Source organism: Oncorhynchus keta, chromosome 30 (assembly GCF_023373465.1).
Source record: "Oncorhynchus keta strain PuntledgeMale-10-30-2019 chromosome 30, Oket_V2, whole genome shotgun sequence".
NCBI classification, from domain to species: domain Eukaryota; kingdom Metazoa; phylum Chordata; class Actinopteri; order Salmoniformes; family Salmonidae; genus Oncorhynchus; species Oncorhynchus keta.
The window spans coordinates 31,258,435-31,280,949 of record NC_068450.1 but is presented as its reverse complement, the minus strand read 5'-3'; the positions used below and the strand labels follow the sequence as shown (position 1 = coordinate 31,280,949).

Sequence of the window (22,515 nt, the reverse complement as noted above, 5' to 3'; positions counted from 1 at the left end):
TTGTGCCAACCGTTGTGGTTTGACTATGAAATGACTAAATAGTCACTTAACCAGTGTTGACTGCTTGTCATATGCCAAATAAAGCTCAGCATACTTTTTTTACTCTGTGGTTCAATAATGGGTTGGAAGGCGGATCCATGGAAATGTATTTACACGTGTTCCATATTGTGGCTGAGAGGATAGTGTGGCATGCTTTAGTATCATATTGTTGCTATTTGCCTTGTCATTGTATTACAGTGACTGAATTTATTGAGATTGCACCAAGCACCGTTTTTAACTAGCTATTTGAAAAATGTTGGAAGGAAAGTAGTGCTGTGAAGTGATTAATCATTTCTACGTTTTTATCAATTCAACTATAATCTGGTGTTCGTGTTTTGGACTCTAAGGGCCGCTGTTGATCAGTGAAATAATTTATATCCAGTGTTGTCAGTCAGTAGACTCCCCTCCCCTATTACTGCGCTCTGCCAGAGGAGAGGGAGAGACTCTTTGCTCTTAATAGCAGGCGGGGCGCGAGAGAGAGACACTCGCTCAAACGGATACGTGAAGGAGACAGTTAAAATGAATAGACTCTATTAAAATAACACTTCCACTATCAGTTTCCTCTTCGCTTGTCGTCTCTGAGGATAAGGTCTAAGGAATATTCGTGTTGGATTTTATTCTTTGCTGGCTATGTCATCTGAAGGATTCCTTCAACCTAAATACTTAAGATGGCGTTTGTGCTGTGGACAACTGTGGCAAGTACTGATTTCCCTCCTGTATTTCAGTCATATTGTCAGTGGCCAAATCCGCTATTCCATTCCGGAGGAGATGAAGAAAGGTTATCTTATCGGTAACGTAGCTCAAGACCTGGGGTTAGATTTGAAAAGGCTCAGAGCGGGTCGGGCCCGTATCGTGACCGGAGAAAGCATTCAGTACACAGAGCTGAAGACAGACAAAGGGATTCTAGTCGTGAGTGAGAGAATAGACCGAGAGCAGCTTTGTGGCGATGTGACGCCGTGTAGCTTCAGATTCGAAATCCTTCTAGAAAACCCTATCGAACTACGTCGTATTACTGTGGAGATTCTGGATATAAATGACCATGCCCCTGATTTTCCAAAGAAAGATATTACGTTTGAAATTAGCGAGTCTGCTACCTTGGGCTCTCATTTTACGTTGGCGAGTGCAGAAGATCCTGACGTAGGGCTCAACGCCCTGCAGAGTTATGATTTAACTCCCAATGATAATTTCATTCTAAAGCAACATACGAATCCAGACGGCAGTAAATATGCTGAGATGGTCCTCCAGAAACCGTTAGATAGAGAGGAGCATCCTCGTCTCTCGTTAAAGCTAATCGCTGTAGACGGTGGAAATCCGCAGAGATCTGGCACAGTAAATATAGAAATAACTGTCCTAGATGTCAATGACAATGCGCCTGTGTTTAACCAGTCAGTGTACAGAGCTACTGTGATGGAAAACGCACTGCAAGGCACATATATTGCCACCGTAAATGCCAGCGATGCAGATAACGGATCAAACGGCGTCGTCTCCTATTCCTTCTCCAACCTCAAAAAACATTTAGCGGACATTTTCAACATAGACGAAACAACAGGCACAATATCAGTTGCGGGGGAAATAGATTACGAGAAAGATACAAAATACGAGGTTAGAGTTGAGGCTAAAGACGAAGGAGGTTTAACAGACACCAGTAAAGTTGTCATTGAAATAATTGACAAAAATGACAATGCGCCTGTTATAAACGTCATGTCTTTTTCCAGCCCTGTGTCTGAAGATGCTCCTACTGGTACCACGATCGCTATTATAAATGTGAAAGACGCTGATTCAGAGAGAAACGGACAGATCACCTGCTCTTTAACTACTAACCTCCCGTTTAAGATCCAATCTTCGTTAAGTAGTTATTATACTTTGATCTCAGATGGAGCTTTTGACAGAGAAACGACACAGGAATACAACATCACCATAACAGCGACAGATTCTGGTTCGCCTCCACTCTCCAGCACGAGGACATTACACCTTAGAATCTCTGACGTAAATGACAATGCTCCATTGTTTCATCAGCGCTCATACTCGACTTACGTCACAGAGAATAACTCTCCTGGAATGTCCATATTTACTGTCAGCGCGCGGGACTCTGACTGGAATCAGAACGCTAGAATCTCGTACCTCTTGGAGGACACGCAGATCAGTGGAACTCCAGTCTCTACTTATATATCTATTAACTCTGAAACTGGAGTTTTACATGCGGTTCGTTCCTTTGATTATGAACAAATTAAACAGCTTACAGTGGTTGTTAAAGCGCAAGACGGAGGCTCTCCTCCTCTCAGTAGTAATGTGACTGTCAAAATAATGATACAGGATCAGAATGACAACTCGCCTCAGGTTCTGTACCCAGTCCAGACTAGTAACTCTCTGGTGGCTGAAATGGTGCCTCGTTCAGCAGATGTGGGCTATCTTGTCACTAAAGTGGTGGCTGTTGATGTGGACTCTGGACAGAATGCCTGGCTCTCGTATAAACTGCAGAAAGCGACAGACAGGGCGCTGTTTGAGTGGGTTTACAGAATGGAGAAATACGAACTATACGTCAAGTCACGGATAAAGATGTTGTGAAACAAAGGCTCACTGTTGTAGTGGAGGACAACGGGCAGCCTTCTCGTTCAGCTACAGTCAATGTTAACGTGGCGGTGGCGGACAGCTTCCTGAAGTGCTCTCGGAGTTCATTGACTTTACGCACGACAAGGAGTACAATGACAACCTGACTTTTTACTTAGTCTTGGCTTTGGCTGTAGTCTCATTTCTGTTCATCACATGTGTAGTGGTTATTATATCAGTGAAAATATACCGATGGAGACAGTCTCGCGTTCTCTATCATTCCAATCTCCCGGTTATTCCGTATTATCCACCGCGTTACGCAGACACCTTGGGGACAGGAACTCTACAGCACGTGTACAATTACGAGGTGTGCAGGACGACTGACTCCAGAAAGAGTGACTGTAAGTTCGTCAGACCCTGTAGTCAGAACGTACTGATAATGGACCCCAGTTCTACAGGGACGATGCAGCGGATGCAGAGTGAACAGAACATCCTGGATGAACTAGACTCTCCACTAGAGGTGAGTTTAGCTGATGTTGAATAATATACAACATCTTGATGGAATACATCTCTAAAATGTGCACTTTATTCTGTATATTCGGTGAACTTTATAGGGCCAAGTTATCTTCTACGTTTTTGTTAAAGCTTTGACAATCATAGTAGGCCTGCTGAGTTTGTAGAATGTTATTTAGAATGTATGTGACGAAGCGCTACAATCGTTACGCTGCGGCGCTAAAATGCAACTTCAGAACCACTCTGTGTGGACAGCACAACTTCTGTCAATGAGCAACAGAGGTTTGCTCCGCTCTCTCACACAAAGTATCCATTGTTGAACTGCTGTGTATTGATGAAAAGTTTCTATAGAGTTTCAGCCTTGTGTAGCCCAGGGCAATCGGAACAAAATAACACTCTAGAAAGGTATTTGACTGTATTTTCAGTCGTGGTTTGGACGGCGGACACATGGCCATGTTTTTACGCACGATCCATTCTATGACTGAGATGATAGGACATGTTTTAGTATCTTATGATTACTATGTTCCCTGCTGATCATAATATTCTAGTAATTGAACGGTGATTTATTTAGATATCACTTTGCACTTGGTTGAATATAAATTTGAAAAAGTATAGCTGTAAAGTATTGCATTTTTTTCTGAACCGATTTATGTTCACATTTAATCTGATGTTCATGTCGTGGACTCTAAGGGCCGCTGTTGATCAGTGAAATAATTTTCTGTCCAGTGTTGTCAGTCAGTGGCGTCCCCTCCCCTATCACTGCGCTTTATCAGAGGAGAGGGAGAGGCTCTGCGCTTCATACGAGGTGGGGCGCGGAAGAGACACACTTGTTCTGGTACATGTAGATTACAAATACAATAGAACGGTTAAAAAACACTGGATTAAGATAATATATCGTTTATTAATCTCCCCTTAACTCGCCGTTTCAGGATCTGGTAAAAGGACTATTTTTATTGGATTTGTTGTATTCTTGGATATGGCTTCTGAAGGATTCCTTCAACCTATATGCGTAAGATGGCGTTTATGTGGACTGCGGTGGCAAGTGTTTATTTTTCTTCTGTCATTCTGTCATATTGTCAGTGGCCAAATACGGTATTCCATTCCAGAGGAGATGAAGAAAGGTTCTCTTATCGGTAACGTAGCTCAAGACCTGGGGTTAGATTTGAAAAGGCTCAGAGCGGGCCGGGCCCGTATCGTATCCGGAGAAAGCATTCAGTACACAGAGCTGAAGACAGACAAAGGGATTCTAGTCGTGAGTGAGAGAATAGACCGAGAGCAGCTTTGTGGCGACGTCACACCGTGTAGCTTCAGCTTCGAAATCATTCTAGAACATCCGATGGAGCTACACCGCGTGACTGTAGAAATTATAGATGTAAATGACCATGCCCCTGCTTTTTCAAAGAGAGATATACAATTTGAAATTAGCGAGTCCGCTACCTTAGGCTCCCGTTTTACGTTGGCTAGTGCCGAGGATCCTGATGTGGGGTTAAACGCCCTGCAGAATTACTTCTTAACCACGAATGATAATTATGTTTTAAAACAACACGCGAAACCGGACGGTAGCAAATATGCTGAAATGGTTCTTCAGAAACCGTTAGATAGAGAGGAGCATCCTCGTCTCTCTTTAAAGCTAATCGCTGTAGATGGTGGAAATCCGCAGAGATCTGGCACAGTAAATATAGATATCACTGTCCTAGATGTCAATGACAATGCGCCTGTGTTTAACCAGTCAGTGTACAGGACTTCTGTCATGGAAGACGCTTCAAAAGGGACCTATACATGCCAGCGATGCAGACAGTGGATCAAACGGTGATGTTGCGTATTCTTTCTCCAACCTCAAAAAACATTTAGCTGACATTTTCAATATAGACGAAAAAACAGGCACTATATCAGTTGCGGGGGAAATAGATTACGAGAAAGATAAGAAATTTGAAATCAGGGTAGAGGTGAAGGATCAAGGTGGTTTAACTGACTCAAGTGAAGTTGTCATTGAAGTTGTTGATGTTAATGACAACGCGCCAGTTATAAACGTCATGTCCTTCTCTAGCCTTGTGTCTGAAGATGCTCCTCCTGGCACCACTATTGCTATTATAAATGTTAATGATGCTGATTCAGAGAGAAATGGACAGATTACATGCTCTATAAATACTAACCTTCCATTTAAAATTCAGTCGTCGATAAGTAGTTATTATAATTTGATCTCAGACGTAGCTTTAGACAGAGAAACGACACCGGAATACAACATCACCATAACAGCGACAGATTCTGGTTCGCATCCGCTCTCCAGCACCAGGACATTACACCTTAGAATCTCTGACGTAAATGACAATGCTCCATTGTTTCATCAGGGCTCATACTCGACTTACGTCACAGAGAATAACTCTCCTGGAATGTCCATATTTACTGTCAGCGCGCGGGACACTGACTGGAATCAGAATGCTAGAATCTCGTACCTCTTGGAGGACACGCAGATCAGTGGAACTCCAGTCTCTACTTATGTATCTATTAACTCTGAAACTGGAGTTTTACATGCGGTTCGTTCCTTTGATTATGAACAAATTAAAGAGTTTAAACTCATGGTTAAGGCGCAAGACGGAGGCTCTCCTCCACTCAGTAGTAATGCCACTGTCACCATCTTCATCCAAGATCAGAACGACAACGCACCTCAGGTTCTGTATCCAGTCCAGACTAGCAGCTCTCTGGTGGCTGAAATGGTGCCTCGTTCAGCAGATGTGGGCTATCTTGTCACTAAAGTGGTGGCTGTTGATGTGGACTCTGGACAGAATGCCTGGCTCTCGTATAAACTGCAGAAAGCGACAGAAAGGGCGCTGTTTGAAGTGGGCTTACAGAATGGAGAAATAAGAACTGTACGCCAAGTCACTGATAAAGATGCTGTGAAACAAAGGCTCACTGTTGTAGTGGAGGACAACGGGCAGCCCTCTCGTTCAGCTACAGTCAATGTTAACGTGGCGGTCGCGGACAGCTTCCCTGAAGTGCTCTCGGAGTTCACTGACTTTACGCACGACAAGGAGTACAATGACAACCTGACTTTTTACTTAGTCTTGGCTTTGGCTGTAGTCTCATTTCTGTTCATCACATGTTTAGTAGTTATTATATCAGTGAAAATATACAGATGGAGACAGTCTCGCGTCCTCTATCATTCCAATCTCCCGGTTATTCCGTATTATCCACCGCGTTACGCAGACACTTTGGGGACAGGAACTCTACAGCACGTGTACAATTACGAGGTGTGCAGGACGACTGACTCCAGAAAGAGTGACTGTAAGTTCGTCAGACCCTGTAGTCAGAACGTACTGATAATGGACCCCAGTTCTACAGGGACGATGCAGCGGATACAGAGTGAAAATAACATCCTGGATGAACCAGACTCCCCACTAGAGGTTTGTTATTTGAATCATAATTATTTTCCCCAAAACTATATTTCTTTCAGCTGTATTTGTAAATGCATCATTCACTTTAATCCACTATGTATTCCAGGGAACTTTCCATGGAAACTTTCCATGGTCATAAGTAGTATTCTTTTCTATTGACATGTAGGCGTTTCAGCACCAATGTCATGGACAGCGGTTCTGTGTTGGTTCCAGCAAAGAGGCTGTATTTGAATGAACCATGCACCATAGTAAAGTTTGAATTGTTCTGCACATAGCCTTTACAGTAGTAAAACTGAGGCAAACATTTTCTCTAATAGTAATTCGATTAAATAATCTTACAGTTTCTTAAGAAAGTTGTTACAGCCTGAATCCTAAATGGATTACATTTGTATTTCTCTCTCACCATTTACACACAATACCCCATAATGACAAAGTGAATACATGTTTTTATAAGTGTTTGCAAATATATTGATAATGAAATACAGAAATGGCTAATGTATATAGGCATTCGCTCTCCTGAGTCAATACATTTTAGAATCTTTTTTGGCAGTTGTTTCAGCTGTAAGTCTTTCTGGGTAAGTCTCTAAGAGCATTGCACACCTGGATTGTATAATATTTGTACATTTATCTTTAAAAATTATTAAAGTGATGTGATATTTGGCCTTGTATTTTAGGTTATTGTCCTGCTGAGAGGTGAATTTATCTCCCAGTGTATTTTGGAAAGCAAACTGAACAAGATTTTACTCTAGGATTATGGCTGTGCATTGCTCTATTCCATTTATTTTTATCCTAAAGAACTCCTAGTCCTTGCCGATGACAAGCATACCCATAACATGATGCAGCCACCACCATGCTTGGAAATATTAATAAGTGTGGTACTCAGTGATGTGTTGTGAAAGGATTTGCCCCAAACATAACGCTGTAACGACTGTCTTGGGAAGAAGGTGAGGACCAATACGCAGCGTGGTACGTGTTCATCTTTTTTAATGTAAACTGGACACTGAATAACAAAACAACAAAGAAAACAACAGAAACAGTTATTTCTGGTGCAGACACACAAAGACAGAAAACAACCACCCACAAAACACAATTGAAAACAGGCTACCTAAATATGGTTCTCAATCAGGGACAATGATTGACAGCTGCCTCTGATTGAGAACCATACCAGGCCAAACACAGAAATAGAACATCATAGAAAAACTAACATAGACACCCCACCCAACTCACGCCCTGACCATACTAAAACGAATGACAAAACAAAGGAAGTAAGGTCAGAACGTGACAAACACTTTGTATTCAGTACATAAAGTGAATTACTTGTTGCAAACAGGATGCATGTTTTCAAATATTTTTATTCTGTACAGGCTTCTTTCTTTTCACTCTGTCAAATAGGCTAGTATTGTGGAGTAACTATTATGTTGGTGATCCATCTCGGTGTTCTCCTATCACAGCCGTTAAACTCTGTAACTGTTATAATGTCGCCATTGGCCTCATTGTGAAATCCCTGAGCGGTTTCCCTCCTCTCCGGCAACTGAGTTAGGAAGGACGCCTGTATCGTTGTAGTGACTGGGTGTACACCATCCAAAGTGTAATTAATAACATCACCATTCCCTAAGAGGTATTCAATACCCCCCTTGTCACTGCTCGACAAAGGGTCCTTACAAATAATTGTATGTGTGGAGTACAGAGATGAAGTAGTCATTAAGAAATCATGTTAATCGAGAATATTGCACACATAACATGTCCATGCAACTTATTATGTGACTTGTTAAGCAAATGTTTCATCCTGAATTAATTTAGGCTTGCCATAACAAAGGGTTTGAATACTTATTGACTCAAGACATTTCAGCTTTTGATTTTTTAAACTCAATTTATAAAAATGTCTAAAAACATAATTTCACTTTGACATTATGGGGTATTGTGTGTGTAGGCCAGTAAAAAACAATATCAATTTAATCCATGTGTAATTCAGGCTGTAACATAACATTTGGAAAAAGTCAGGGGTGTGAATACTTTCTGAAGGACTATTTATAAATACCATAATGCTGGGTTTAAATTAGCAAAAGTTCCTTTCTGTCACAATCTATAGCTTTTTGCTACATGTATTTGGAATGACATGTATTGTCAACGTGCTTCTGGCATCATGCTTTACATCAGTCCTTCACACATTGGCCTAGATGTTTTGATACAGCCTGGATGAATAACGCGAAGCCGGTTGAGAAGGGAAACCCGAGTGCTGGCATCAGCTCATCGCATCAGCTGAGATTGCACCAAGTGGATTCACACTCTACTTTTAACATGGTAGTCTATTTCAGTTGACCAGTTCTGCGCACGCATCCTCGATGCTGGATTACGCGCGCAAATTATGCGCTGGTGTCTTTTGCTGCTGCCGCTGCTGCTGTAACTCCCCGTTATTCGCGCTGCTTGCTGTTTACTGTTTTCCCACCACCACCCCAGCCTCCACCTGTTTGTCTCTGTTTGTGTTCAGTGGGGATATTGGTATAGCATACCATGCTCAATGCCTGTAGTTTTCTCATGTTAATTTGACGCTTTGCTCTGGCTGTGAGCTGCCCTGAAGGAGCAGAGCCGATAGCCAATACCTAATATATTTGTTATCTTTTCTAATGAAAAAAGACGCGGGTGTTTCCTTTGTGAATTGTGTTGGGTAAAGCACGATAGGTCTGTTCTTGAAGACGCAAACCTTCCCAAATATATTGGAAAGTGTTTATTTTTGAAGTATATCTGTTGTTCAGTAGATTGAACTCAAAGGGACGCTGTTGGTCAGTGTGTTGTAGTTTTAGAGCGGATTTGCAGCAGTACCTCCCCCATCATGTCGATATATTAGAGATCGAAAGAGCCGTATGCATGCAGAGCGCACAGTCCGGGTTACAGAGAACACTAAACACAGAGACACAGAGCTGAGATTATTTTGTTCCGGAATTACCGATTTTAAATATTTTACATTTGATGTTTTTAACTGGAAACGAATGGAATCTCCCTGAGTTTTTTTTACGGATTATAACGTACTTGTTGTTACATGGTGAAGGAAACATGACTGACAGAACAATGAAACGGCAAGTACTGTTGTTTATCTCGGTCCTCTCTCTCAGTGCAGTGCACGGGCAGGCCAGTTACTCCATTCCTGAGGAAATGGCGGAAGGCTCTTTAGTCGGTAACATAGCGCAGGATTTGGGGTTAGATATCAAAAGACTGAAATCTGGCAATGCTCGCATACACGTTGGGAACAGCGCGGAATACATCGAGCTGAATAAAGAAAGGGGAGTCCTCCTTGTCAAAGAGAGAATAGACCGTGAGGCGTTGTGCAGACAGACGACGCCTTGCGCATTGCATTTTCAGATAATTATGGAGAACCCAATAGAATTTTATCGGGTTACTGTTGAGATTACCGATATCAATGATAATGCTCCAGTTTTTCAAATGCACGATATGAAATTTGAGATAAGCGAGTCAGCTATCACGGGGGCAAAATTCGTCTTGGAGAGAGCTTTTGATTCTGATATTGGATTAAATGGACTCCAAACCTATTCGCTTAATCCAACCGATAATTTTGTTTTAAAACTACAAGGTCAGGCTGATGGAATCAAAAAGGTAGAGATGGTTTTACAGAAGCCGTTAGATCGAGAGAAACAGGAGCAGATATCTTTAGTGTTAACTGCCCTCGATGGTGGAGAGCCTCATATGTCTGGGACAGTGCAGATTCACGTCACTGTGCTAGATGTTAACGATAATGCTCCGGTTTTTACACAGGCAGTATATAAGGCCAGTTTAATCGAAAATTCGAAGAGCGGCACTTTGTTAACTACAGTTAGAGCCACCGACATAGATCATGGATCAAATGGTTTAGTCACATATTCTATATCAAGCAGCACAATTGGTATTTTGGATCTATTTGAAATAAATGAGAGTAATGGCGAAGTGCATTTGATAAATGAAGTCGACTATGAAACCGCAAAACATTATCAAATAGACGTGAAAGCGAAAGATCAAGGGGGTCTTACAGATTCCAGTAAACTGATAGTCGACATTATCGACGTTAACGACAATAAACCATTAATTGATTTGATGTCAACTTCAAAATCAATACCAGAAAATTCCCCTTCTCAGACAGTCATAGCTGTAATGAGCGTCCACGACCCAGACTCTGATAATAACGGAGTGGTGGACTGTGTTTTAACTGAAAATATTCCCTTTACCATTAAATCTACATCGAATAATTTCTTTACTGTAGTAACAGACAGTGACTTGGACCGAGAGAGAGCCTCTGAGTATAACATCAGTGTGACGTGCTCTGATGAGGGAGTTCACTCTCTCTCCAGCAGCGTCACTCTCACCTTACAGATATCAGATGTGAATGACAACGCGCCTGTCTTTGAGAGGAGCTCATATGAGGCCTACATTATAGAAAACAACACACCGGGCCTCTCTATATTCACAGTGAAAGCCAGAGACGCTGACTGGAACCAGAATGCCCGTGTTTCTTACATACTGGAGGACTCCTCGGTTAACGGAGTGCCCGTCTCATCATATGTGTCCGTTAGTGCTGATAGTGGAGTCATCCATTCAGTGCGCTCTTTTGACTACGAGCAGATCAAGGATTTCCAGTTCCGCGTAAAAGCGCAGGATGGAGGCTCTCCTCTCTCAGTAGCAATGCGACTGTGAAAATATTGATCCAGGACCAGAATGACAACACGCCTCAGGTTCTGTATCCAGTCCAGACTAGCAGCTCTCTGGTGGCTGAAATGGTGCCTCATTCAGCAGATGTGGGATATCTTGTCACTAAAGTGGTGGCTGTTGATGTGGACTCTGGACAGAATGCCTGGCTCTCGTATAAACTGCAGAAAGCGACAGACAGGGCGCTGTTTGAAGTGGGCTTACAGAATGGAGAAATAAGAACTATTCGCCAAGTCACTGATAAAGATGCTGTGAAACAAAGGCTCACTGTTGTAGTGGAGGACAACGGGCAGCCCTCTCGTTCAGCTACAGTCAATGTCAACGTGGCGGTGGCGGACAGCTTCCTGAAGTGCTCTCGGAGTTCACTGACTTTACGCACGACAAGGAGTACAATGACAACCTGACTTTTTACTTAGTCTTGGCTTTGGCTGTAGTCTCATTTCTGTTCGCCACATGTTTAGTGGTTATTATATCAGTGAAAATATACAGATGGAGACAGTCTCGCGCCTCTATCATTCCAGTCTCCCGGTTATTCCGTATTATCCACCGCGTTACGCAGACACCTTGGGGACAGGAACTCTACAGCACGTGTACAATTACGAGGTGTGCAGGACGACTGACTCCAGAAAGAGTGACTGTAAGTTCGTCAGACCCTGTAGTCAGAACGTACTGATAATGGACCCCAGTTCTACAGGGACGATGCAGCGGATGCAGAGTGAAAGAACATCATGGATGAACCAGACTCGACTTTAGAGGTCTGTGATATTTTATTCTTAATTTTGTACTCCTAACATGTTATCTATTTCTATTTATACAGTACCAGTCCAAAGTTTGGACACACCTACTCATTCAAGTTTTTTTTATTTTTTTTTTACTATTTTCTACATTGTAGAATAATATTGAAGACATCAATACTATGAAATAACTCATATGGAATCATCTAGTAACCAAAAAAATGTTAAACAAATCAAAATATATTTCCTTGTTCAAAGTAGCCACCCTTTTCCTTGATGTCATCTTTGCACACTCTTGGCATTCTCTCAACCAGCTTCACCTGCAATGCTTTTCCAACAGTCTTGAAGGAGTTCGCACATGCTGAGCACTTGTGGGCTGCTTTTCCTTCACTCTGTGGTCCAACTCATCCCAAACCATCTCAATTGATTTAACATTGGGTGATTGTGGAGACCAGGTCATCTGATGCAGCACTCCATCACTCTCCTTCTTGGTCAAATAGTCCTTACACAGCCTGCAGGTGTGTTGGGTCACTGTCCCGTTGAAAAACAAATGATAGTCCCTTTAAGCGCAAACCAGATGGGATAGCTTATCGCTGCAGAATGCTGTGGTAGCCATGCTGGTTAAGTGGGCCTTCAATTCTTAATTAATGACTGACAGTGTCACCAGCAAAGCACCCCCACCCATCACACCACCTCCTCCCTGCTTCACGGTGGGAACCTGTCGTGGCAATTTTCTGTATTACCAAATGAGGGGAGTTACAGACCACACACTAGTCAGAGTTATACTTAAATTTCATCTTTAATAATATGAGCTTCACAATAGCCCTTTGACTTTCAGATAAATTCAGTGTCTTTAATGAATTCTGAGAGTCCCTACAGTAGAATACAAAGATATTTTATAGCCAAGATACACCCCTCTCAACTTACATGATGAACCACAGATCTTAGGAACTCTTCACAAAGGGCCTTTTACTTGAGTAAGGAGTATCCCATAGCCAGATAGCATTAGCTATATATTATCGTTCAGTTTGGTCTCTAAGACGAGGTTCTAATCTCGTTCCTGGTACTTCATAGTACCAAAAAATTACCTCATCCAAGGCATAACTCAATTGTCAACTCTATGTACTCCCATCTCAAGTAAACCCCCTCTTCTCACCACTACTGGACAAACTCACTGAGACTTACGCACAGACATTGTGGAGCCAAGAGATAATTGGTTCCCCCTTAATCACGCCATCCCTTCACATGGTTGAACAGATACATTCACATATGAAGACAATGTTCCGTTCTGACCTCTCCCCTCTCTGGGCCCCAACTGACTGAGCCCGAGCTGAGAAGGAAAAGTGCAACTGCCAACAGTATAGTCCAAAGGATACATTCTAATGACAAATATCTCACATAATCATTATTATGTAAATAAAACATCTTCTTTATCTATGTTACCCAACTAATTCTGATTCATCCTCCACAAACCACACATACGGAGATCATATGTTCACCTACTATGCGCCTCACAAAGCCCCAGCAGTCTAATGTCCATTTCTCCTGTTTCTTGGCCCAATCAAGTCTCTTCTTTTTTATTAGTGACACTTACGTTGTGGTTTCTTTGCAGCAATTCAACCATGACGGCCTGATTCACGCAGTCGCCTCTGAACAGTAATGTTGAGATGTGTCCGTTACTTGAACTCTGAAGTATTTATTTGGGCTGCAATTTCTGAGGCTGGTAACTCTAACGGACTTCTCCTCTGCAGCAGAGGTAACTCTGGTCTTCCTTTCCTGTGGTGGTCCTCATGAGAGCCAGTTTCATCATAGCACTTGATGGTTTTGTGACTGAACATGAAGAAACTTACAGGGTTCTTGAATTTTTTCCGGATTGACTGACCTTCATGTCTTAAAGTAATGATGGACTGTCATGTCTCTTTGCTTATTTGAGCTGTTCTTGCCATAATATGGACTTGTATCAAATAGGGCTATCTTCTGTATACCACCCCTACCTTGTCACAACACAACTGATTGGTTCAAACGCATTAAGAAGGAAATAAATTCCACAAATTAACTTTTAACAAGGCACACCTGTTAATTGAAATGCATTCAGGTGGCTACATCACAAAGCTGGTTGAGAGAATGCCAAGAGTGTGCCAAGCTGTCAAGGCAAAGGGTGGCTACTTTGAAGAATCTCAAATATACAATGTATTTTGATTTGTTTAACACTTTTCTGGTTACTACATGATTCGCTATTAATCTACAATGTATAAAATAGTCCAAATCTAGAAAAACCCTGGAATGAGTCGGTGTGTCCAAGCGTTTTTACTGGTCCTGTATGTTGAAAACGCGTTGTTCAAGTGTAGCCTACCTCCCTGTCAGAAAACCTCTTCAGTCCATTCTTATTGTACTTTGAAGCATCAGGGCCATTGGACAGCAGCGCTTTGCACTATAGTGTGAATTCCATTGTAGCCGTTTATCGTCGTGAATGGTAAAGAAGATACATTCTCATGATGATCAAGCAGGACAATGGATTGTGTGTATTTAATGCACATGTATTCCATGAATAATGTGTTTGCTTGCAGGAAGTTTGCTTCTGGCGCTATTAGCCTGTAGTGTAATGCAAAGCCTCGGTCTGGTTCAGACATTCCTTGGCCACAACTACCTGACACCATTGCTTATATTTTGCGTACATACATTGAGCTAGATTATATATTGATGTAGTATACGGTTACTTTATATGAATGATTTTCTCCAGTATATCGACCCTGACATTTTCAACACTACTGGAGCGTTTTTCTGTCTTTTGTTGAAGTATATTGTCTGTAGTTCAATCCATTAAACTCAGAGGGACGCTGTTGGTCAATGTCTTAACGTTTTGGAGCAGTACCTCCCTCATCATCTCGGTATATTAGAGAGAGACAGAGCCGCATGCAGAGCGCACAGTCCGGGTTACAGAGAACACTAAGCACCGAGACCCGAGTTGAGATTCTTTTGTTCCTGATAAACGGATTATTGGCCGGACATGGTGTTATTTTCTGGATTCAAAATTTAAATAATTAGACTATTTTCATAACGGAATATATGGTGCTTGTTGTTTCATGTTGAAGGAAAAATGTCGGACGGAACAATGACACGGCAAGTACTGTTGTTTATCTCGGTCCTCTCTCTCAGTTCAGTGCACGGGCAGGTCAGTTACTCCATTCCTGAGGAAATGGCGAAAGGCTCTTTAGTCGGTAACATAGCGCAGGATTTGGGTTTAGATATAAAAAGACTGAAATCAGGTAAAGCTCGTATTTATACTGGAGACAGCGCAGAGTACATCGAGCTGAATAAAGAAAGGGGTGTTCTCCTCATCAAAGAGATAATAGACCGTGAAGCGCTTTGGACCGACGACGCCTTGCGCTTTACATTTTCAGATTATTTTAGAGAACCCGATGGAATTTTATACAGCTACAGTTGAGATAACCGATGTCAATGACAATTCACCTATTTTTGAGAGGAGTGAAATGAAATATGAAATTAGTGAATCAGCGCTAACGGGTGCTAAATTTGTATTGGAAAGAGCAGTTGATGACGACGTCGGCGTTAATGGCCTTCAGAGCTACTCTCTGAAACCCACTGATAATTTCGTATTGAAAACACTAACTCGTTCAGATGGTGTTAAAAATGTAGAGATGGTATTACAGACACCTCTAGACCGAGAGAAACAGGAGCAGATATCTCTGTTGTTGACAGCTGTAGATGGAGGAGAGCCTCAGCTATCAGGATCAATGCAGATACTCATCACTGTACTAGACGCCAATGATAATGCGCCTGTATGTTCTCAGGCAGAGTATAAAGCTAGTGTATCAGAAAACGTATCAAAAGGCACTGTTTTAACAACAATCAGTGCAACTGATGCCGATCCAGGTTCCAACGGAAGAATTACGTATTCTATTTCAAAATCGGGAGCGTCCCATCTATTTGAAATTGATCATGTTTACGGTGTGGTAAAATTAAATGGACATATTGACTATGAAAAACGTAAACATTATGAGATAGACGTTCAGGCTACAGATCAGGGAGGTCACTCTGACGCGTGTAAATTAATTATTGAGGTTATAGATACAAATGACAACAAACCATCAATCAATATCATGTCAAAGACGAGTGCCATATCTGAGAACGCTCAACCTGGTACTGTCGTAACTATGATGAATATTCAAGACCCAGATTCTGGTGATAATGGCAGAGTGCAGTGCTCTATTGACGAAAACATCCCGTTTTCAATGAAATCTACATCGAATAATTTCTTTACTGTAGTAACAGACAGTGACTTGGACCGAGAGAGAGCCTCTGAGTATAACATCAGTGTGACGTGCTCTGATGAGGGAGTTCACTCTCTCTCCAGCAGCGTCACTCTCACCTTACAGATATCAGATGTGAATGACAACGCGCCTGTCTTTGAGAGGAGCTCATATGAGGCCTACATTATAGAAAACAACACACCGGGCCTCTCTATATTCACAGTGAAAGCCAGAGACGCTGACTGGAACCAGAATGCCCGTGTTTCTTACATACTGGAGGACTCCTCGGTTAACGGAGTGCCCGTCTCCTCATATGTGTCCGTTAGTGCTGATAGTGGAGTCATCCATTCAGTGCGCTCTTTTGACTACGAGCAGATCAAGGATTTCCAGTTCCGCGTAAAAGCGCAGGATGGAGGCTCTCCTCCTCTCAGTAGCAATGTGACTGTGAAAATAATGATCCATGACCAGAATGACAACACGCCTCAGGTTCTGTATCCAGTCCAGACTAGCAGCTCTCTGGTGGCTGAAATGGTGCCTCGTTCAGCAGATGTGGGATATCTTGTCACTAAAGTGGTGGCTGTTGATGTGGACTCTGGACAGAATGCCTGGCTCTCGTATAAACTGCAGAAAGTGACAGACAGGGCGCTGTTTGAAGTGGGTTTACAGAATGGAGAAATAAGAACTATTCGCCAAGTCAATGATAAAGATGTTGTGAAACAAAGGCTCACTGTTGTGGTGGAGGACAACGGGCAGCCCTCTCGTTCAGCTACAGTCAATGTTAACGTGGCGGTGGCGGACAGCTTCCCTGAAGTGCTCTCGGAGTTCACTGACTTTACGCACGACAAGGAGTACAATGACAACCTGACGTTTTACTTAGTCTTGGCTTTGGCTGTAGTCTCATTTCTGTTCATCACATGTTTAGTGGTTATTATATCAGTGAAAATATTCAGATGGAGACAGTCTCGCGTCCTCTATCATTCCAATCTCCCGGTTATTCCGTACTATCCACCGCGTTACGCAGACACTTTGGGGACAGGAACTCTACAGCACGTGTACAATTACGAGGTGTGCAGGACGACTGACTCCAGAAAGAGTGACTGTAAGTTCGTCAGACCCTGTAGTCAGAACGTACTGATAATGGACCCCAGTTCTACAGGGACGATGCAGCGGATGCAGAGTGAACAGAACATCCTGGATGAACCAGACTCGCCACTAGAGGTCTGTAATATTTGAATAATTAATTTTCTCCTACAATAATATTTGTATGTGTAATTCATTGTGTAATGTTTTTAACATTTTTAACATCGACTCTTTAAATTTGGAATCTTTCCATGCTCAGTAATTCTATTAATTCCACCGATTTTGCCAATTCAGCACCACTGACATGAACAGCGGCTTTTTGTACAGAGAGACCTGTTAGCAGTAAAGGGTGAATTGTAATGAAGACATCGTCCTTGTCAATATCATGCTGAATTTTTATATAAATAATTAAATGTATAAGTCTATACCAGTATTTGTATATTTGTACGGAAAGCACACTACCTACCATACATCAGATTTTAGAAATGTGTGTTATTTTGTTATGTAGGCTATAGTTTAAAGCAACATGAGTCTTGTTTGAGATTACTCGTTAACATCCACGGGCATCTACTTTTACAGTTGGGCCAGAGGTTTTGATATAGCCTATGTTGGGTCAAGCATGACAGGGCTATGGTTTAATCTTTGGAGACTCGAATCTTCCAAAATATGTTGGTATGTGTTTATTTATTAAGTGTATCTGTAGTTGAGTGGATCAAACTCAGAGGGACGCTGTTGGTCAGTGTGTTGCAGTTTTAGAGCACATTTGCTGCAGTACCTCCCCCATCATCTCCGTACATGAGAGAGAGAAAGAGCTTCACGCAGAGCGCACATTCCGGGTTACAGAGAACACTAAGCACAGAGATACGGAGTTGAGCTTTTTTTTCTCCATTATATACGGATTATTGGCAGAAAATGTTGTTCTTTACGGGATTTACTTCTGACAGAATTTCGCAAATTGCTTAATAAGGGATTATAATGTCCTTGTTGTTTCATGTTGAAGGGAAAATGTCGGACAGAACAATGACACGGCAAGTACTGTTGTTTATCTCGGTCCTCTCTCTCAGTTCAGTACACGGGCAGGTCAGTTACTCCATTCCCGAGGAAATGGCGAAAGGCTCTTTAGTCGGTAACATAGCGCAGGATCTGGGTTTAGATGTAAAAAGACTGAAATCAGGTAAAGCTCGTGTTTATACTGGAGACAACGCAGAGTACATCGAGCTGAATAAAGAAAGGGGAGTTCTCCTCATCAAAGAGATAATAGACCGTGAAGCACTCTGCGGACAGACGACGCCTTGCGCTTTACATTTTCAGATTATTCTAGAAAACCCGATGGAATTTTATACAGTTACAGTTGAAATTAGAGATGTAAATGACAATGTTCCTATTTTCAAAAATAATGAAGTCAAATTTGAAATAATTGAGTCTGCTTTAACAGGAGCTAGACTCGTCCTCGAGAGAGCCGTTGACGATGACGTTGGTCATAATGACCTCCAAATATATTTTCTCAAACCCACCGAGAATTTCATTTTGGAAATGCAGAGTCTCCCTGATGGTGGTAAAAATGTAGAGATGGTTTTACAGAAACCTCTAGATCGCGAAAAACAGGAGCAGATATCTCTGTTGCTGACAGCTGTAGATGGAGGAGAGCCTCAGCTATCAGGAACAATGCAGATACTCATCACTGTACTAGACGCCAATGATAATGCGCCCATTTGTTCGGAAGCTGTTTACAAGACTCGTGTAACCGAGAACGCCCATAAAGGCATCGTTTTAACCACTGTCAGCGCGTCTGATGCTGATCAAGGACAAAATGGGAGAGTTACGTATTCCATTTCGAATACAGCTGAGGCGTCGAATGATATTTTTGAAATAGGTCGAGATGATGGTATAGTTAAATTAGTCGGGGACATTGATTATGAAATACTTAAACATTATCAGATTAATGTTCAAGCGAGGGACCAAGGAGGTCATACAGATTCCTGTAAGGTAATTATTGACGTAATCGATATGAATGATAACAAACCAGCTATTAACATCATGTCAAAGACGAGTGCCATATCCGAGGACGCTAAACATGGTACTGTCGTAACAATGATGAATATTCAAGACCCAGATTCTGGTGAAAATGGAAAAGTACAGTGCTGTATTGAAGAAAATATTCCCTTTGTGATGAGATCGACCTCAAACAATTTCTATAGCCTGGTAACTGACAGTGACTTTGACCGTGAGAGAGCCTCTGAGTATAACATCACTGTGACGTGCTCTGATGAGGGAGTGCCCTCTCTCTCCAGCAGCGTCACTCTCACCTTACAGATATCAGATGTGAATGACAACGCGCCTGTCTTTGAGAGGAGCTCATATGAGGCCTATATTATAGAAAACAACACACCGGGCCTCTCTATATTCACAGTGAAAGCCAGAGACGCTGACTGGAACCAGAATGCCCGTGTTTCTTACATACTGGAGGACTCCTCGGTTAACGGAGTGCCCGTCTCCTCATATGTGTCGGTTAGTGCTGATAGTGGAGTCATCCATGCAGTGCGCTCTTTTGACTACGAGCAGATCAAGGATTTCCAGTTCCGCGTAAAAGCGCAGGATGGAGGCTCTCCTCCTCTCAGTAGCAATGTGACTGTGAAAATAATGATCCAGGACCAAAATGACAACGCGCCTCAGGTTCTGTATCCAGTCCAGACTAGCAGCTCTCTGGTGGCTGAAATGGTGCCTCGTTCAGCAGATGCGGGATATCTTGTCACTAAAGTGGTGGCTGTTGATGTGGACTCTGGACAGAATGCCTGGCTCTCGTATAAACTGCAGAAAGCGACAGACAGGGCGCTGTTTGAAGTGGGTTTACAGAATGGAGAAATACGAACTGTACGCCAAGTCACTGATAAAGATGCTGTTAAACAAAGGCTCACTGTTGTAGTGGAGGATAACGGGCAGCCCTCTCGTTCAGCTACAGTCAATGTTAACGTGGCGGTGGCGGACAGCTTCCTGAAGTGCTCTCGGAGTTCATTGACTTTACGCACGACAAGGAGTACAATGACAACCTGACTTTTTACTTAGTCTTGGCTTTGGCTGTAGTCTCATTTCTGTTCATCACATGTTTAGTGGTTATTATATCAGTGAAAATATACAGATGGAGACAGTCTCGCGTCCTCTATCATTCCAATCTCCCGGTTATTCCGTATTATCCACCGCGTTACGCAGACACCTTGGGGACAGGAACTCTACAGCACGTGTACAATTACGAGGTGTGCAGGACGACTGACTCCAGAAAGAGTGACTGTAAGTTCGTCAGACCCTGTAGTCAGAACGTACTGGTAATGGACCCCAGTTCTACAGGGACGATGCAGCGGATGCAGAGTGAAAATAACATCCTGGATGAACCAGACTCCCCAGCAGAGGTCTGTTATATTTGAGTCATTATCCTTCCCTAAATCAAAATGTTGAAGCATGGTGTAAATTAGTTTGTTTTTAATGTTTTATTTGAACTGTTTCTACATCGACTCTGTGTACCTGGGAAGTTTCCGTGGTCACAAATGCTCTTCATTCAACTGACATGTGGCCATTTCAGCACCACATTCGTGGTCAGCGCTGCTCTGCACAGCGGCTGTATTTCAATAGACCCTTTAACATTGTAAATAGTCAATTATACTGGGATATTACTTGATCTTTGTAAATAAGAGGCAAACGTTTTCTGTACTAGAAATTGTATTCATATGTGTATATATAGCCTACAGTAGCCTACATAATGCACAGTAATGCCATACTGTTGTTATAGTTGCAGAGAAAGTTGCATTCTGTCCCGGTGATTAGCTTCACGTGTATCTTCTTTGGCCTTTCTTCCCCATTTACTTCTTGTATCATGGTTTACATTTATCCTAAATACATTGTCTTATATGAATTCATGAATTACATTTCATTTTCTTGTCAAATCGCCAGTTTGCAACCCATTGACACAAACATTACAATAATGCACTGTGATAATTCTTACAGTGTTCTGTGCAGTTGTCACCGCATAGCGTGATAAAGAAGTCAATACATAATAGTAAATAAGGTTATCCAAGCAGTCATTTTATTCCTAGAGCAGGAAAAATTATAAAATAAATATGGAAATAAGTCGTTTCAGAAAAATGAAACGGAAGGCATTTGAACCAAGTGTGGCACAAGAGATGATTCAAGAGTGAGACAGGTTTACACATTTCATATACATACGTGCCATTTGCTATATAGGAGCTACTTATTTGTTTAATTTAATTATAGGTCGCCATTTTCCTTTAATTCCAGGCTTTATCTAAAAAAATCCAAACAGAATTGCACAATGGACAAAAAAACGTGTCAGTTTTTCCTCATGGCTCAGCCACATCATTTCAGGGTTTATCTGGTGGGCTTTCTGCAATAAAGACAAGCATATATTGTGGTAGAAAGGCCAGTAGATCAAATTAATTTAATTGTCTATTTCTTCGAGGTTAAAATAGTTGCATAGTCTTTTTCTTTTCCATTTCACCATTACACCGACTTGTTTCTACCACTTACCTGGGCACATAGCGATCTCTTTGCTTATATCTAGGTTGTTCATAATATATCTCTCACACACGAATTCACCCTTAATCAAACAAAAGGTTCTTCATTTGGGTTTTATGATTAATCTCCACTCATTTATTTTCATATTGCATCATCAGTTGTTTTTGAACAGCGTCTGTGTCTCACTTCATTCTTTTTTCGTACAACTGTTCACAGTCAGACTGTTGGGAAAATGTCAGACATTTCAGCTGCCCAGGCTCCCCTTATCGAGAGATCCGACTGGAAAAACGTTGCTGACTATTCTGGCCGTTGGTATTATCCAACGGTCTATTCCAAAGGCTCGCCATATACGCCTTCCATCTCATCTCATAATGTTCTCAGCCCATGTTCACAATATTGCCAGTATAGATGCAAACATTGGGGTACCTACAAAATAACGTACTGTTATGGATATGTTCGTTTTGGAGATACCTCTTAGCACCCCACATTTCTGCTGAATAGTCAAAAACAGGAGCACGCATATCTGTCTGATACAGTTTGGATGGGAGTACGTGGCACAACCAATATCTTGAGTGTTTTGTTTTTCCTTTAACCCCCAAGAGCCCTACTTACTGGGTCGGTCAGGGGCAGATGTATTGAAAGGTCATATGTTATTTAATTCCCTACATTACTGGGTTGGGTTAAGCTTGATAATACAGCTTTCATCCATGGAGACCTAAACCG

The 22,515-nt window shown here is 42.0% G+C and overlaps 3 protein-coding genes and 1 pseudogene across 3 annotated transcripts in view; all 4 read left to right on the top strand.

Moving 5' to 3' along the window:
• The window catches only part of LOC118372123 (protocadherin beta-11-like), a 32,118-nt gene extending 14,697 nt beyond the window's left edge, over positions 1–17,421 (top strand). Inside the window, exon 2 of the mRNA XM_052487009.1 lies at positions 17,254–17,421. Within this exon, the coding sequence (XP_052342969.1) occupies positions 17,254–17,421 (168 nt within the window). The remainder of the gene's footprint in view (positions 1–17,253) is intronic.
• LOC127913700 (protocadherin beta-16-like) lies at positions 430–6,726 on the top strand. Its single transcript, XM_052486935.1, has 3 exons — positions 430–2,376; positions 5,769–6,500; positions 6,658–6,726. Exons 1-3 carry the CDS (start codon positions 670–672, stop codon positions 6,724–6,726), a joined length of 2,508 nt encoding a protein of 835 aa, XP_052342895.1. The 5' UTR covers positions 430–669.
• On the top strand, positions 9,372–16,997 carry LOC127914054 (protocadherin beta-16-like; annotated as a pseudogene).
• A 664-nt stretch (positions 17,422–18,085) lies between the features above and the next one.
• LOC127913984 (protocadherin beta-16-like) overlaps positions 18,086–22,515 on the top strand; it is a 10,474-nt gene continuing 6,044 nt past the window's right edge. Inside the window, exon 1 of the mRNA XM_052488227.1 lies at positions 18,086–18,348. Coding sequence (XP_052344187.1) covers positions 18,244–18,348 — 105 coding nt within the window. The 5' untranslated portion in view covers positions 18,086–18,243. The remainder of the gene's footprint in view (positions 18,349–22,515) is intronic.

What these genes read in the sequence shown, in the direction of transcription:
- LOC127913700 (XM_052486935.1), top strand. Translation starts at nt 670, where the DNA reads ATGTCATCTGAAGGATTCCTTCAACCTAAATACTTAAGATGGCGTTTG. An exon ending in AGAATGACAACTCGCCTCAG is followed by an intron (nt 2,377 to 5,768) that starts GTTCTGTACCCA and finishes AACGCACCTCAG; the next exon opens with GTTCTGTATCCAGTCCAGAC. An exon ending in AACCAGACTCCCCACTAGAG is followed by an intron (nt 6,501 to 6,657) that starts GTTTGTTATTTG and finishes ATTGACATGTAG; the next exon opens with GCGTTTCAGCACCAATGTCA.